Raw genomic sequence first — 15,810 nt, 5'->3', positions numbered from 1 at the left:
TGATAGGGCCTGCAGCATGTGACACTCACTGTCTCAATCTGTTCTTGGCTGAAGCTACAGTTTGGGGGGAAATGGGTTAGTAATCCACCAATTTGTCCCAGCAATCCCTCTGTATGGTTCAGACAAACTGCAAATGAATTTTTGCTTCCCAAAGAGTTTCTATCCGTGCCTCTGACAAAAGCCAGTGACACTCGGGCCTAAGAGACGAGGACTAAGAGGACAAGCCATTTCTACTGCTTCAAAAAAGTAAAATGCGTAAGCGCTCTTAAAAATGGGGAAAGCAAGGGGAGAAAGCTCAGACAGGAAATCTATTAAAATATAATATGCAAAAGGAAATGGAAAATGCTGTCTGTGTCTTTCATTAGTTCCCACTAAGAGTGACTTTGATGAGGCCGGGGAAGCAACATTGCCAGCGAGCCCCTGGGCTCCTGGAGCAGCCTGCTGTCATACCTGGGTTATCACTCCTTGTCATTACTCTCTGTCAGCTCCAACATGGCCACTAATTACACCGCTAGAATGGAAGGTGACAGTAAGCCTCAAGCTGCAGAACATGCCTTCAGCAGGAAAATACAAGCTTTGCTTAACCCTCTGATACTGCTCCCGGCAACACCAACGGTGCTGCATTCATTCTTACAGTGGACTTAAAAGACCAGTCCATGGGTTCAATTCTTTGGGGGGATTGAGCTAAATGTTAAGTGCATGCTTTTGGATTTAAGGGGCAGAGGTGGGCAGTGGTTGGAGCACTGGAGTTATTGATTACAGGGTTGTGGGTTTGACACCCAGGTTTGCTAAGCTGCCACTGTTGGGCACTTGAGCAAGGCTCTTAATGCTCTCTGCTCCAGGGGGGCTGTAGCATAGCTGACCCTGTGCCTTCACCCCAGCTTTCCAAGAGAAGAGTTTGTTATACTGTACATGGTTACAAGTATTATTATAAGAAAACCCTTGTTACAAACTTTTCTTTTTACCTTTAAATCAGTACGTAAATGCTCCGTTTTATTTTCTTCAGTAACTCATTAAGAGGTTAATGAAGTAATCTACAGTCTGTCATCCTCTGTCAACAGCATTCAATTTGTAGATAGTGTCAACAAGGCTTATCTCAGCTTCATATATTCATGAATGAGCCTTCAGGAATGGCCACTACAGCTAGGAAATCCCTAAAGCGGCTTTGTAACAGTTGAGTAATTCACTGATAAGCTCAGTGTACACTTCCGTAATTGGTTAATTATGTGGAAATACAAAACAATCAGGTGGCTTCAGCTATTTGCTTCTAGACCTAACTTTATCTCACTTAAACCCTTAAACAGCCTATAGCCCGCCAACAGGCCAAAATTGTTATTACAAACTACAACTACCAAAGAATAGCCCTACCAGTTTGTACAGAAGTCCCTGTAGTTACTGAATAATACGTCTTAGTGTGTAATAAGCATTTCTGCGTTAAGGGGTTAATCTGTCATACCATGGTCAGTTCAATCTGTGCTGATTTGGGTTGTTCAGTCATCAGAAACCCCCATACAGTCCACATGTTACTTTAATCTAATTTGCATCACACTAATAGTGGGAAAATGTAGACTTCCGGGGGGTAAACTAGGGAGAACTGATTTGAAATCCACTGATCAATGAGGTACCAGTCAACACTGTAGAACAGCACATTTTTCCATTGACTGCAAGTATGTTATTACAGGTCTGCATTTAGTATGTTTCAATGGCTGTTAATAAGCCTTTACGCTATCACTTGTGTACCTTTGTACAGGTACGGGTACACACACGGGTACGTCAGCAAGGGAAGGCTTATAGCAGAAAAATACAGTAAGACTTTCTAACAACTGAATAATTGGATAGGCAGCAGAGTGTACTCTTCTGTAATCAGTAAATTACACAGAAATAAAAGTTTGTAGACACCTGCTCATCCAGCATTTCCTGGATGCTGGATGCATTTGCATCCAGCCACGAGAGTGTTGGTGAGATCAGATACTGGTATTAGATGATTGCTTTTGGAACACAAACTCGACTCCAGCCCGTTCTAAAGGTATTGGATGGAGCCCAATCACACCAGTGCACTCTTGCACAACCCACTGGGGGCTTTGTGAAACTCTAGCCAACATGTGGTATTGGGCATGGTGACTTTAGACTCATGTGCAGCTGCTCCAGAGCTCCTGTTGTTTTGGCAACAATTTTCTGTGGAGTGTGCCAATGAACGCCTGTGTCACCAATGGATGCACATATAGTGTATTTGCTTTTGGCTCAGTCTTTATCTAACTTAATACTGTGGCCAATACACTCTGAGCTTAGTTCTCATGATCCTCAAACTGGTCCTCATGGTCTTCCAGATGGTTCACATTTTTGCTACAAAGCAATAAACATATACAGTATGTATATGGGAAATCTGTGAACTCTTTGAGAACCACTGGTCTACTTCAACATTATTAAAACCGCCAACATCACACTACAGTGCATATTCTGCTGAGTGCATATACACGATTACAAGGATTGTCTCTAAATGGTCACATCGTTAATGGGGTTGTGGGTCTGCATTTAGAGAGTTTTAATGGCTGTTTATGAGGCTTCACATGTTAACGCTTGTGTGCCTTTGGTTGGTCTGTTGTTGGCAAATTAATTAGCGTATCTATGGTAATTGTCAGTAGAGGGCTTGTGCATTAATGCTCTCAGGCGAACACACGCAGCGAGGGGAAAGAACGGAGAGACACCGGGGCTTCATGCGATCAGGAGGGTTGATTGTCACTAATTTGCTTCTCCTCTCTGATGACGCCTGCGCCGAATGTAAAAATGGCCTCTCTACCGGTCCCTGACGGGGTCACCAACAAACAAGATGTGCCTGCTTTGATTGCTTCCTCCCTTGTGTGGCCACCCTGCACAGTCGCTGATGTCTTAATGAATTTAGAGCCATTATGGAGTTTAATCTCATCTAGGCTGCAAAACATGCCCGGTGCACAGCGTTTCCGTGCCTGGCAACGGACTGCCCACTTCAGAGCCAAAGGCAGTGCAACACGATTAGAAGGCTGTGAAATTATGAGACAACATTTTCTGCAGTATGTCACTGTCAATTTGTTTAGCCAGCAGAATAAGAAAAGAAAGCCCATTAGCGCCCCATGGGGCCATTCCTCAAAATCTATTTCGCCAATCCTTACAGCGCATTCACCATGTGCCAGTCTTACACCGTTTAGACTATTTACACTCCAGGGCAAAGATGTCCCCAAGCAGTCCGACGGGATTCAAATGCCATAATCCAGACTATAAATGCGTGCTAAATCCCTTTATATCTATTCAGACTTCCCTCAGCATATCTACAGAAGTGACACAGGCCCTGGCAGACAGAGAAGCTTCTAACCCTGATTAAATTGGCCGAGGCATGGGGCCTCTAAAGACCAGTAATGCATGATGATGGTGGTGCACTTTGCCGTGCGAGCATGAACGGCTTGTTATGGCACACGGGTACGTCAGCAAGGGAAGGCTAATAGATTTAAAAGATTGCTCTTTAAATGACGGCGGAAGCTGAGCATGAAATCCTGTGTATGAATTGTTCATGACACACGGTTCGATAATTTGCATGCACCGCAGAGAAGGCAGGGAGCCCCAGAGCGCTCTACTGGCGGTACAGAGCATGAAGGGTTCTGAGAGGATTGGATCTGGAGCTAGTGCTGGAGACAGTGTTACAGCACATCTGTCTCGCTTCATCCCCTGAATTGCTCTATTCAGCCCCTTCTGACGCCTGCACTCCACAGTAGTGTTTCTCTTCTCCATTTGACGTTCTTGTCCCTCTGCTGTTGTGCTAAACCTTCGTCCTCTTCTCTTTCCTAGTTTACTACTGTTCTCTTTTTTCTCACTCACTTCCCCTCTACCATCCTGCATCATACATAGCTAACACAACACTTACTTACTGGAGGAAGCGTGAGGCACAGTTGGTTTATAATTGCAGGCATGGAGTAAGGACAGATTTACTCATTAGCTAGTGTGTTGGTTAGTTCATCACCATAGGGTTTCATTATACTCTAATAGTCCATTTTAGAACACAGATTCTTATTATGCTCCCTAACAATGCCCAGACTGGGAGCAGCACAGCATCGCCAGGATGTGCAGTACCACCTAAAGCAGCAGGGGTTGAGTTCTTTGCCCAAGGACACAAAAGCAGGCTGGTTTTATCTAGCATTCTGGTTCTCATAGCCTTCTGGTTCACAGTCTAATCCCCAACCAGAATATTCCTGTGATAGTCAGGTTTGGGATTCAAACAGTCAAGCAGAGATTCTAGAACTACATAAATGAGCTAGCTGGATAATTTGCACCCAAAGCAATTTTAGTGGCTTCAAAACCCATAATCCAACCAGATTCAAAATGGCACAGAAAGAAAGCCTATTCTTTTCTTCCTTTTTCATGTGAGCTAAAATTGATACCATTGACATTGAATGAATAGGCAACTCAATAGAAGCACACTTACTTTCAATAAAACAGCTTTAAACAGCACTTTACACTCATGAATACACACCACTACACATATTGCAGGTACTGGATATGGTTCTGGAGAACAACTGTTAATATTTGAACTTAACAGCAAAACAAACACCCCTCCCTTCAGAAGATCTTCAGATCTTCAAATTCATGCATGAGTATTGCCAAGGTAACGACACTGGGCTTGTGGACCAAAAGACAGCAAACATGACATGCAAAACACAATGGAGTAAAAACTATGGAGAGTAATTTGTAATTTATATTGTTTCTACAAAATGACAGTGACAGATGAGATGACTGTGGGTTTGTATCAGTAAGGAAGGTAGCTAGCTAGCTACCTCAGTGATAGCTCCTTGGCTAGCAGCCTCATCCATCACTGTTATCCTGATGGTAGCACACCAGCTACCCACCTCTTTCAACTAATGTTACTTTGCATAGAATTTCAAATTATGCATGAACCCAAATATTCTCACTGTGCTAGCAAATCCTTTTAGATTTTCGTGGCCATAAAACTCTTCTCAAATGATGAATGATTAAATAACATGATATACCATCAGAAGGTTGGCAAAGTCATGAGCGACATCTTCAGCCCTTTTCATGGCTTTCAATGTTCTGAGGTCTCTTCACCATCCAAATGCCTCCCCAATGATTACCAGTGCCTTTGCCCTCATCTGATTTAGGACTTTTTGTTCAGCTTTTGTTCGACGGTTTCTTAGTCATCTCTCTTTGCCAATGTATGTAGTTTAACACGTAGCATGTGCCAGATACACCGTCTCCACTGTCCTGTCCCTTTCCCCGCCATGAGCATAAACACCCCTTGTTGCTGGCTGGAATAGGGTTGTGTTTCTCAGTCCGGGCCACTTGATTTGTTTCCTATTTACAGAGCCAAAGCAGATTACAAACACTGAATCTTTTTCTAGCTTGCAAACAGTCTGGAGAGCTAGCGAACGATGACAAAACATTTACTGAATTTGACTGGATTGAAATTGTATACAAGCATGTCTAAAATGCTATAACTGGCCAATTTGCTAATCGCTGCCTATTCATATTTTTGTTACACCTTAAATGGTGCAGCAGTTACTTTTTGTTTCCTGCACACTAATAACAGTGAGAAGCAGTGTAGGTGCTGCTCCATTTAATGTAAAACAGAATCTTTAAACCAAAGCCAAACTGCCTCCTACAGTTTGAGAACAAAAATAATGTATAAATGTATTTCATTATGTAATGGCACTGCCTGACGTTTTGTAGGCTCTCTTCCCTGAAGTCAAATTAAGGGGGGGGGGTACCAGTACACTCTTCTGAGAACTGGAATGGCCTTCATGATGGCAGTGGGGAGTCCCACTAGACCAAGTTGGGGGAGGCACGGAAGTGCCTTTCTTTACTGAAATTGAAATGAAGGATTTTCATCTGTGCTATTTTGTTTCTTTCTTCTGCTTGGAGCTTGTTGGTCCTTGTTGCCTCCTCCTGCAACGACCATGAACAGATTTTGGTGGGTGCATGCAAGAAAATGTGAATTGTTATGATTCCTTTAATTTTCAAAGATAATATTCAAGCATAGTGTAAAATGGAAGGTGAGGGGATGTATATTCTTAGTTAATTTGGTAAATACAACTTTGATATTTTAGTTTCTATGTACTGACTTCCCGGGGGGACCCACAGACAGGAGACTTAGGAGAGAGACAGAAACGAGTGTGTTAAGCAGTGCTCTTGCTAAGTCTATTGTCCAGAGGTGTTCGGTGGGATATAAAAGAGATGTTCGATCTCACTCTTGTATCCCAACTATCCATCCACCTTGCAAATACACACTAAAACATTACATTTGTATTGCATTCAATATGTTGTGAAATGCAGTTTGATTTAATGTAAATAGCCTCTCTGTTTGTTCACATCACTCAGGCTCAAAACTAGTTTCTGTGTGTGGATGTTAAAACATACTCCACCTGTGGCCACAACCTTTTGTTTTTCCTCATCCTGGCCTCCCTAGGCCCATTTGTTTCTGGCTACCTTTCCCTGCTCTTCTCTTTTTCTTTCCCCCTAAATAAACCCTCTAGTCATCTAATCCCTGTTGTCTCTCTTACCTCACTCTTCTCCTCAATCAACCATGTGAGTCAAGATTACTGTGCATCTGTGTGTGTGTTGTGTCAGACATGAAGACATGAGACATCTGGAGGGGTCCAAACCCTGCCAACTGGACACGTTCTGGTCGAGCATGCCCCCAAAACCTCTCTCCACACGTCTGCTAACATAGAAAACCAGGTCACGTTACCAAACTCGACATTGCCCGGAGTATCCCCACTAGACTAGGATCGTACAGATTGAATAAGCATGGTGCTACATAGCTAAATAAGAGTCCTGACATGCTTGCCCACTGGCCAGTGCAAGCCCACTCCACCTACATTTTACCCTCAGGCCTTGTTGTTGTGGGGTGCAAGAGCATGTGGATTAGAGAGAGAGAGTTTATAGAGAAAGTGAGATCGAGAGAGAGAGAGAAGTGGTGATGGTGTAAGTGATGCTGAAGTGTGATGACACCTCAGTAGGCGCCTGGCAGACAACTTAAATTATCATGAGGGAAGAAAGAGCAGGGCAGGGCTCAAGATAGTGATTCAGCCTGATTCTCCACAAGCAGCCTGTTTGCATTTGTGCAGTGATCCTTTATTACCACATTTGTTAATTACAGGCTGACACTGACTTGGTCTGGACTGGTCTTGGGGGGCCTGACAAGTCTTAAGCAGACTGCTTTGCAGCTTTGCACTGTAGACCAATATTTGGTCTGATAACTCACTGGACCTCTTCCTTGCTCTATCTGTACCAGAAAAGGACAATTGTTGTTTGTGGCGACCTGCCTAAAGGCATATTCAACCATGCATGAGTTCCCACAGCTGTGATACCTGCTGTTATTCAGGTGTCATGTTGGACAATGCTTCTAGCATGCAAACCATGCCTAAAATATATGAGTGGTCAAGACTGAGAATCAGTCAGGATTTGACTGAAGTATAGCCAAAATGAACTGATGGGACTGACGTATGCATCCACCATCAAGACTAAACCCATCAAACCTATTTTGTCATTTCCAGGTTCACTCTATGTCCAGTTTACAAAAATGAAATAAAGAGATGGAGGATCCAAAGCTGGTAGAAAGAATGCCAAAAGTGCATTTTCTGAATGCCCAAAGTGGTTTCTACTTAAAATAAGTTGTTAGGCTGTTGCTAAGGGGCTTTGCCTAGGTGGATGCTATAGTTTTACATGTGGTTGCTAGGTTGTTGTGATGCAGTTCCACCTTAGAATTCCAGGTGGTTGCTAAGGTGTTCCAGGTGTTTGCTATGATGGTTTTAAATGGTATTTCAAGTGGTTGCTAGGTTGTTGCCAAGTGGTTGCTTTGGTGTGCCATGTGGTCAGTTGGTATTAGTGATCTAACGAACAGTGCACAATCTGCACAAAGGTGGTATAGATAACAGTATTGTTACGTCACTGGCTTTGGCTGAGTGTTATAATGCAAAATACCACAAACATTTCAGAAAAACTAATTTTAAACAGTTAATGAAATCTTGATGAAAGGAAAAAAGGAAAAAACAAACAACATAACTATATGGCAAAACATAACAATTTACATTTCTTTGATATTTATTTTCTTGCATTTAGCGGGGGCATTTTTACAGATTTTTTTACAGTGTCAGGGTTGTAAATCAGATGTGGACTGCTACAGTGAAGGGTGCACAGCAAAGGAGTGTCATGGCTGAAGATTAAAATGGTAGCTACACATCTACAACTCTACCCTAGATGGCGCCAGTATAGTCATACAAACCTGTAGTAATGGATAAGAACAATGGACATCCCTTTAACATGTAAACAGATGAAACAACAATAAAGGTCTCACTATAAAACACTTTCAGCTATGCTATGTAGCATGTGGTATAACTAACTGTAGAATGTTACAACAGTATGCTAATAAAACTGAACCTGGACTGTTCAACACATAAAATAAGCATCCTTTGGACTTAGGAATCAGTTTAAATGCCCTACAATTCCATATTTTAACAAAATATGCACTACAGTAAGAGAGAGTTCCCCTGGCTGAGGGAGAAACATGGGCACTAATGGGGAAATCCAGAGAGATCTACTCTGGATCTAGAATTAGATTGCACGCTCTCTTTCACTGTCTCTAGAAATCCAGTTATCTACTGGGCAATATTCAGGTAGAATGTATTTTAGTTGCTGTATTTCTCTTATATATTGTTTTACTGTTTCAGTATTAATTTCTTTAGTATTCTGGTTAGAACTGTAACCTTTTATTTGGCCTGTTTAAATAATACAATATAAAAACAAATTGCTTCTGATCACCCTAGCATTTGGATCTGGTGTTTTCAAACTGGTACAAACTTTTGACTGGTACGGAGGAATGGGATTAAATAAAAACAATATTATTGTAAGCTATAATGAGATGACTATAATGAGAAGCTATAATGAGATGAGGTTACTTGTTCAGAAATTCCATGGAGAACAGTTCTATGGAGTTTAAAAGGTTAGATAGCTCATTTTTCAGAAATTATATGAATTTGAGTAAAATGATGATAGTATGATACATACTCTATATATATATATATATATATATATATATATATATATATATATATATATATATATTTATTTATATTATATATATATATATATATATAATCTGTGAGTTTTAGGGGTTAATGAAACATGGGCTTTTGTTTTTGCATAATTGTTTGTGTTTCATTTAAAGGCTCGACTAGAAGCTCTGCCTTCATTTGTGCTCTTCTCAGCAGTGCTTTACTGTCAGCTGAATTAACAACAGTAACTGTTGCAATGTAAGACAGATAATGGTTTGGTGTCGGCCCTGTCTTCGATTTTCATTTGCATCGACTTTTCCTAACATTTGTTTCTAGAAAGCAAAGCAGAGTAAAAAAAACAACAGTCATAAACAGAATCAGTGGCATGACGCTGACACAGATGAGAATTTGTTTTCTGACAAGCGCTCGGCAAATAAGATATTTGGGGAGTCAGGAGGGAGGCTGAAAATGTCACTCTTGTATGTGAGGGAGGGAGAAAGCCTGGGGGAGAGCAGGCTTGTTTCAGTGTGGCAGAACCGAGGGAATCAGTCCAGGGTTGAAGGAGGCTGGAATGAAAGAGAAAAGGATGGGGTTGAGAGAAGTTGCTAGTGTTTTCTCTGTTGGCCACACAGTCTGCTACATGGTGGTTGCTCCTTTACACACGATCATGACTTTATTTTCCATTTGAACTCATATCTTCACTTTATACTGCAACAGGTCTTATCGTTCAACATGCTTATACATGAATTACCAAAAGTGTCCAGAGCTATGTTAGAACGCAATAATTTTAAATAAGGTCTGAAAGAGAAAACATGGAGAACAATTATTCAAAACATCGTAAAGTACTGTTACCTACCATGTAAATTCTCTCTTGAAATCTACTATGAATATATGGAGAAATACTGTATTGGGAATGGCTATTCCTCTTTCCTGCTGTAGCCCCTTGGATTGCTGCTGCATTTCAGTTCTCAGATCTCTTGAGATTTCAGATCTCAAGTTCAATTAGCTTACTGCTTGTCGAGCTGTGATCTTAAAGGAACTTGTTGGTTGATATTTACACTTTGTCTCAAAGTTTATAGCCAACATGCCTAAACCTGAGTTCACTGTGTCAAGAAGTGTTAGTAGTGGTAGTATAATAACAATAATAATAATAATAATAATAATAATAATATTTAGTAGTAGTAGTAGGATAAGCAAAAACGAGCAAAACCAACATGCTAGAGTAATAGCAGTCCAAGGTGGGTGAAGCTTTGTGATTTTTGTCTTTCTACAATAAAAAGACTAATGACAGACTAGTGGCAGAAGTCACTTCCACAAACTTCCAAAAATCATGTGGTTATCTACTATGAAATCTACAAAATAAAGGATAAATATTGGATATACTGAAAAACTAGAAGACGAATATACAGACTATACTGGTATAGGGCTTCCTTTTGCTCTCATTGATTCCACAAGATAAATATAATATTCCTTTGAGGTTCTGGTCTATGTTGAGATGACTGTCATGCAGGTTCTGCACATTGTTCAGGTGCACCTTTATCATGTGAATCTCCCATTCTACCACATCCCAAAGGTGTTTTATTGGATTCAGATCTGGTGACTGGGAAGGTTACTAAAGAACACTGAACTCATTGCCATGTTCATGAAACCAGTGCGAGACAATATTTGCTCTGGAACGTGATGCATCATCATGATAGAAGCATCCGTTAGAAAATGTAAACATTAGATTTGTGTATTAGCTGAATACTGTCTGATACACTCATAGTACATGGTAAGTTCCAAACATATTAGAAGTAAATTTATACAAGAGAAAACAAATATATCAATAGTGTTCATACTGATCTTTTGAGTGGTACAAGAGGCATTTAATTAAATAATTTAATTCACATTATTTTAATTCTAATGTTCAATATATATATATATATATATATATATATATATATATATATATATATGTATATATATATATATATATATATATATATATATATATATATTTTAACACTGAAACTCTATTCGGTGCTTTAAATCCTTAACAGCAGTGTTATTTGGCAACCCAGTTCTGACTAAATACTGGACAGGACACATGCTGGGTTATTTTTACTTAGCTATGCTGTCACATCTTAGGCTACAACATTTAACCATTGTACTGGGTTTCAATGACTCACATCTGGCGTCTTATTCTTTACATCTAATAACAACAATAATAGCTTGTAAATACTTGGCTTTAAATGACAAATGACGTCAAATACATATCTATTAACCATTCATGCTCTGGGAATCCTATGACATCCTATGAATCCCTAATCGGTAACTATATGCAAAGCAATGCAAACTGGCAGTTTTGAAGAATTTGAGAGGTTAAATTTACTTTAGTTTTCTCTAAACCAACAACTAACCCTGATCCTAGTTCTGGTCCTTTAACACTGTTAGGAATCACCAGATAGTCATTAGACACTTTGTTAACTATTTGAATATGTGAATCTATAGGGGCTATAGGGGCACTTTTTTGGGGGGAAAAAGAATATATATATATATATATATATATATATATATATATATATATATATATATATATATATATATAATATTTGAGCCAATTTCAAATATTACTTTTATAATTACAAATATGGCATTTTCCATTTCCAGTTTCCTTAAATTGCATATTCAAGACAAGCACCATTTGGGAATTTTTTTTTTAAAGATTGTTGAGAAATGTCATGCCATGGCAATAAGATTACAGTTCATAGAAATATGGTACTAATCCTGGCGATAACCAGCTAATTTATTAAATCACCTGTTTTTCATATCTCAATAAGTCTTCAAATTGATAAAAAAAGATAAAACTTATTCTTGTTCTTGACAACTTGATACTTTTTCAGTCTCTGCTGCAAGTATGACTATTGCTTTGAAGATTGAACACCCCCACTCATACCTCTCTGGAGCCTGGTCACACACATGGTCGTGAGCCTTCTTAATTCTCAAACAGAGAACAGCCTACTAATGGAGGGTTGTCAGAGAAATCCTTCACTCATATCAAAATCCCCTCATCTCCACTACCTTTTCTTTTACTTACACATCCTTCATACTTCAAAAGTAGCCAGAGCTTTTTAGCTGTTGTCTGTAAGGCTGGCATTTAACATGGTGATCACTGTGATCAAGTGCTGGTGGACTGAGTCTGTCAAAGAATCACTGCCATGCTTCAGAATGATTCTGGCATTCAGGAATATATAATTATATAAATGTAGTGACTGCCAGAACTTGGAGAACGTCATTTGACAATTTGCATCCATGTTGAGTAGTTCCATAAACACCTCCATGGTCCTTCACTGCAAACAGAGTGTACTGAATGTTTGAGCAGTTTTAACCTCCTGTAATTAAAGAGGGGTCACCTGGCAATGTTAATGGGCATTAGCACATGGTCCAGGACCTTGTGATCACTCTAAATGAGTTCTGACAGTACCAGCAGCTTGAAGAGGAAACCCTGACACAATGAAACCAAGCCTAGCTCGAGACTAACGCTGCCAGTTTATAAGATGATGGTGAAAGTTATTTATGAAATTAGGTACATTAAACAATGGTTCTTCTGACATCTCACTTCCAGAAATGGGTCTTAAAGACATCCATTGTAAGGTTATTTAAGAAACCAAAAGTGGTTCTTCTGGGATCACTCCAAAGAAGCCTTTTTGATACGTTTCTATAAAGCACCGGAGTTTACAGATAACTCAGTGCTGACAACTGAATCAAAAATAAGCCTGCAGTTTAGGTTTTTAGGTTGAAGTTTTTTCTTTCTTTCTAGAACAGTACATCCAAGCCAAGAACCACTAAGAAACCTTTATTGTTAAGAGTGAAGAAAAGAAATCTTGGCACACTTAAATGTCAGAAATGGCAGCATGTAAAGGCAAGTTGGGGGTGTATTTGGCCTTGAAGTGGGAACATTTTGAAAGCTCTGCTGTGGATTTCTAGTGGTAAGGAAAACCTTTGGATGAAGGCTGTTTACGTCTTAAATGTGCCTTAGCTTAAAATGCCTTTTTTTATAGCATGCTATAGGTATAGGCTAGAGTTCTTCCCTAAATCATATAATGCTTAACAAAGTCCATACACTAATTCTTTAAAGATCTAGGTAATAAATGAGATATCTGACTGGAAGAACCTTTTAAAAGTTTAAAGAACCTTTATAGACACTGAAAAAGTAGGTCAAGTGGGTCAAGTGGGTGCACACATAAAATAGCAATTGTTACAAGACTGGATACGCTTAAGGAACATGGGCAAAAATCACATTCAATCAGTATAATTTCTCTTTTTGACAAGTTATCATGATAGTTGTTGTGTCAATGTAATTTCTAGTTTCCAGAGCTCAGAGTGGTCCAGTGGAATCAGGCCACTATGATCCAAGGATCACTGGTTTAAACCCTGCACCGGGCATCCTCTGAGCGTGTTGGTGGCCTGGTGACGTAGCATTGTACAGTTTGAAAAGAATCAGTAGCCGGTTGCACATGGCAACATCGACTCAGAAAGACCATATTAGTTCAATCATACATTCAAACCAAGGGCTATTTAGGATGCTTCATGAAAGTACTATGTAAACAGTCAACAGATCCTAAGAATTTAGGTTAATTCAATAGGTTAAAAGAATGCCCTTCTTAGTCAGTCTGTTGTTCAAATTAAAATATAAAAAATATATGAGAGAATAAAAGAAAAAAAAGATGAGAATAAAAGATTAGACTATAAAAAGAGAAAGCCTAAAGAATTGCATCATGTGGTACACAATTAAACTAGACTTATTTAACTCTACTTAGAATAAAAGATTACTTTAATTGCATTTAGCTTGAATGTAGTTTCACAGTGTAACTAAGGCTCATTGGAAGTGAATCCACATAGGAGAAGATTTTGATGTGCTGAATTCCAGGCAAAGTATAATAAAAATCTCCTCATTTGTTTTTTTTTGCAGTTAAACCGACCGTCATTGACGTTGATATCTTCGTGAACAGCATTGGACCTGTGTCCTCAATTAATATGGTAAGTGAAATGGATTTCCACATGCTTAGCTCTAGACTCTAAATGTCGTTCCACACATGTTCTTTCCACCAAAAATCTCTTTCAAAACCACAATTACTGGCTTTGTGGGCCAATCTTAAGTGTACCCCAGTTGGAGTGGAGACTGTGTTTCTCTGAATAATTGAAAGCAGGGCTAGTGGCAAACTGTGCCTCCGAAGCATGAGTTCAAACCCAAGCTTAGGCAGCCGTTCCCCTGAGGCCCTGAGAGTTAGACCTGAAGGAAAATGGAAAACAGTCAAATAGAAACAGAGCGATAAAAATAACTGCATTTTCTAGGCAGTGAGAGGTTGTTGATAAGACTGTATGATTAATCTCAAACAATCTACCTTTATAAAGAGAACATCTGAAATTGGTTTTGAATTGGCTTTGTTTAAGTGGTCACAAAGTTTGGTCAAGTCAGCATGATATTGACTACAAGGTGGGGATTCAATCCTCGGGTCTTTTATCATGGCAGGTGACCTTTGAAACCTCCAGACTATACACAGTTTCATACCTCATAACTGAATTTCTCTACTTTGTTTCTTATAAACATGGGACTGTAAACAAGAAAACAAGACAAAACCTGGGGCCTGACTGAAATGCAAATTCTAAAAAATAAAGAATGATGAATGAAGTCATGTTAAATGGGTCAGACAATTCTGACAACACTCACACAGGGTAATATGGGTACAGGCCCAGACTGCTAAACCAATGGACAAAGATCTTCATATTGTTGTTGTTGTCTGTCACTGCTCAACTCATGAATATTATTTTCCTTAATGAACATTATCTCATGGTACGTTGGTAATACATGAATAGCAAACTCAATTTATAAACAATGATACCATGTCCTAAAGTGCTACTATTATTATTCGTTGACTGACAGTGATTGACAGCCTGGCTTTTTACTAGACAGCTTCATCTGAAGCTCAGTTACCACTCTAAATAGTGTTGTAGTAAGACTCTGCACAAAGCCTACTTTACATTACCTTAATTATTAGAATTCTTGTAGGCTACCTAACAGTATCTTTTATGGTCTTTTATGTAAAGTATGGTCTTCATACTTCACATCCATTATGTCAGCAGAACCACCCTCATGAACAAATAATGACAGTTATTCTTCACTCCACCTACTGCGCTTTCACCCTCTGTTCTTGTGAACTTCTTAACTACGTCTTCATACCATTATTAACACTTGCGGCTACACCAGTTAAACAGTGTTATATATGCTAAAAAAACACATTGTTAATTCATTATGGCACACTTGTCAATCAGTAAAAACGGACCGTCAGCACAAACACACTTTGTTAACCCTTTAACACCAAGGATTATTTATTCAGTATTATATTATTTAGTAACTACAGACACTTCTGTGCAAAACTGGTGGGGCTATTCTCTGAAAATAGATGTTTATTAATAGAAGTGATAACACTTTTTAAGGAGTTAATTCAACATAAAATTCAAATGTTTATAGTACACACATGCACTATCAAGGAAACCCACCCTAAAAAAGTAACTTTGTGCATACAATAAAATTTACTATTTGATGGAAGATGGATACACTATTTAAGCAAAGTGATGAGACCATATTTTACAGTTTCTGTGTAATTTTAATAGTAAAATTAGTGATTGGAAAATAATGAACTGCCCTGCTGAGGGAAAAAATCATCAAATGTTATGTTTTGGATGCTGTTTTGCTGGATAAGCAGCACTGGCATCCTGGGGTGACCAACTAAACCAG

At 39.2% G+C, this 15,810-nt stretch overlaps 1 protein-coding gene across 3 annotated transcripts in view; it reads left to right on the top strand.

Moving 5' to 3' along the window:
- Window positions 1-15,810, top strand: part of gabrg3 (gamma-aminobutyric acid type A receptor subunit gamma3) — a 129,099-nt gene that overhangs the window by 24,271 nt on the left and 89,018 nt on the right. For all 3 annotated transcript variants that reach the window (XM_072684430.1, XM_072684432.1, XM_072684431.1), the window contains exon 4: window positions 13,984-14,051. In XM_072684430.1, coding sequence (XP_072540531.1) covers window positions 13,984-14,051 — 68 coding nt within the window. The remainder of the gene's footprint in view (window positions 1-13,983; window positions 14,052-15,810) is intronic.

The sequence above is a fragment of the Salminus brasiliensis genome, chromosome 7 (genome assembly GCF_030463535.1).
Source record: "Salminus brasiliensis chromosome 7, fSalBra1.hap2, whole genome shotgun sequence".
NCBI lineage: Eukaryota > Metazoa > Chordata > Actinopteri > Characiformes > Bryconidae > Salminus > Salminus brasiliensis.
Note: the sequence above shows the minus strand (reverse complement) of the source record. Positions and strands in the feature narration are given on the sequence as shown.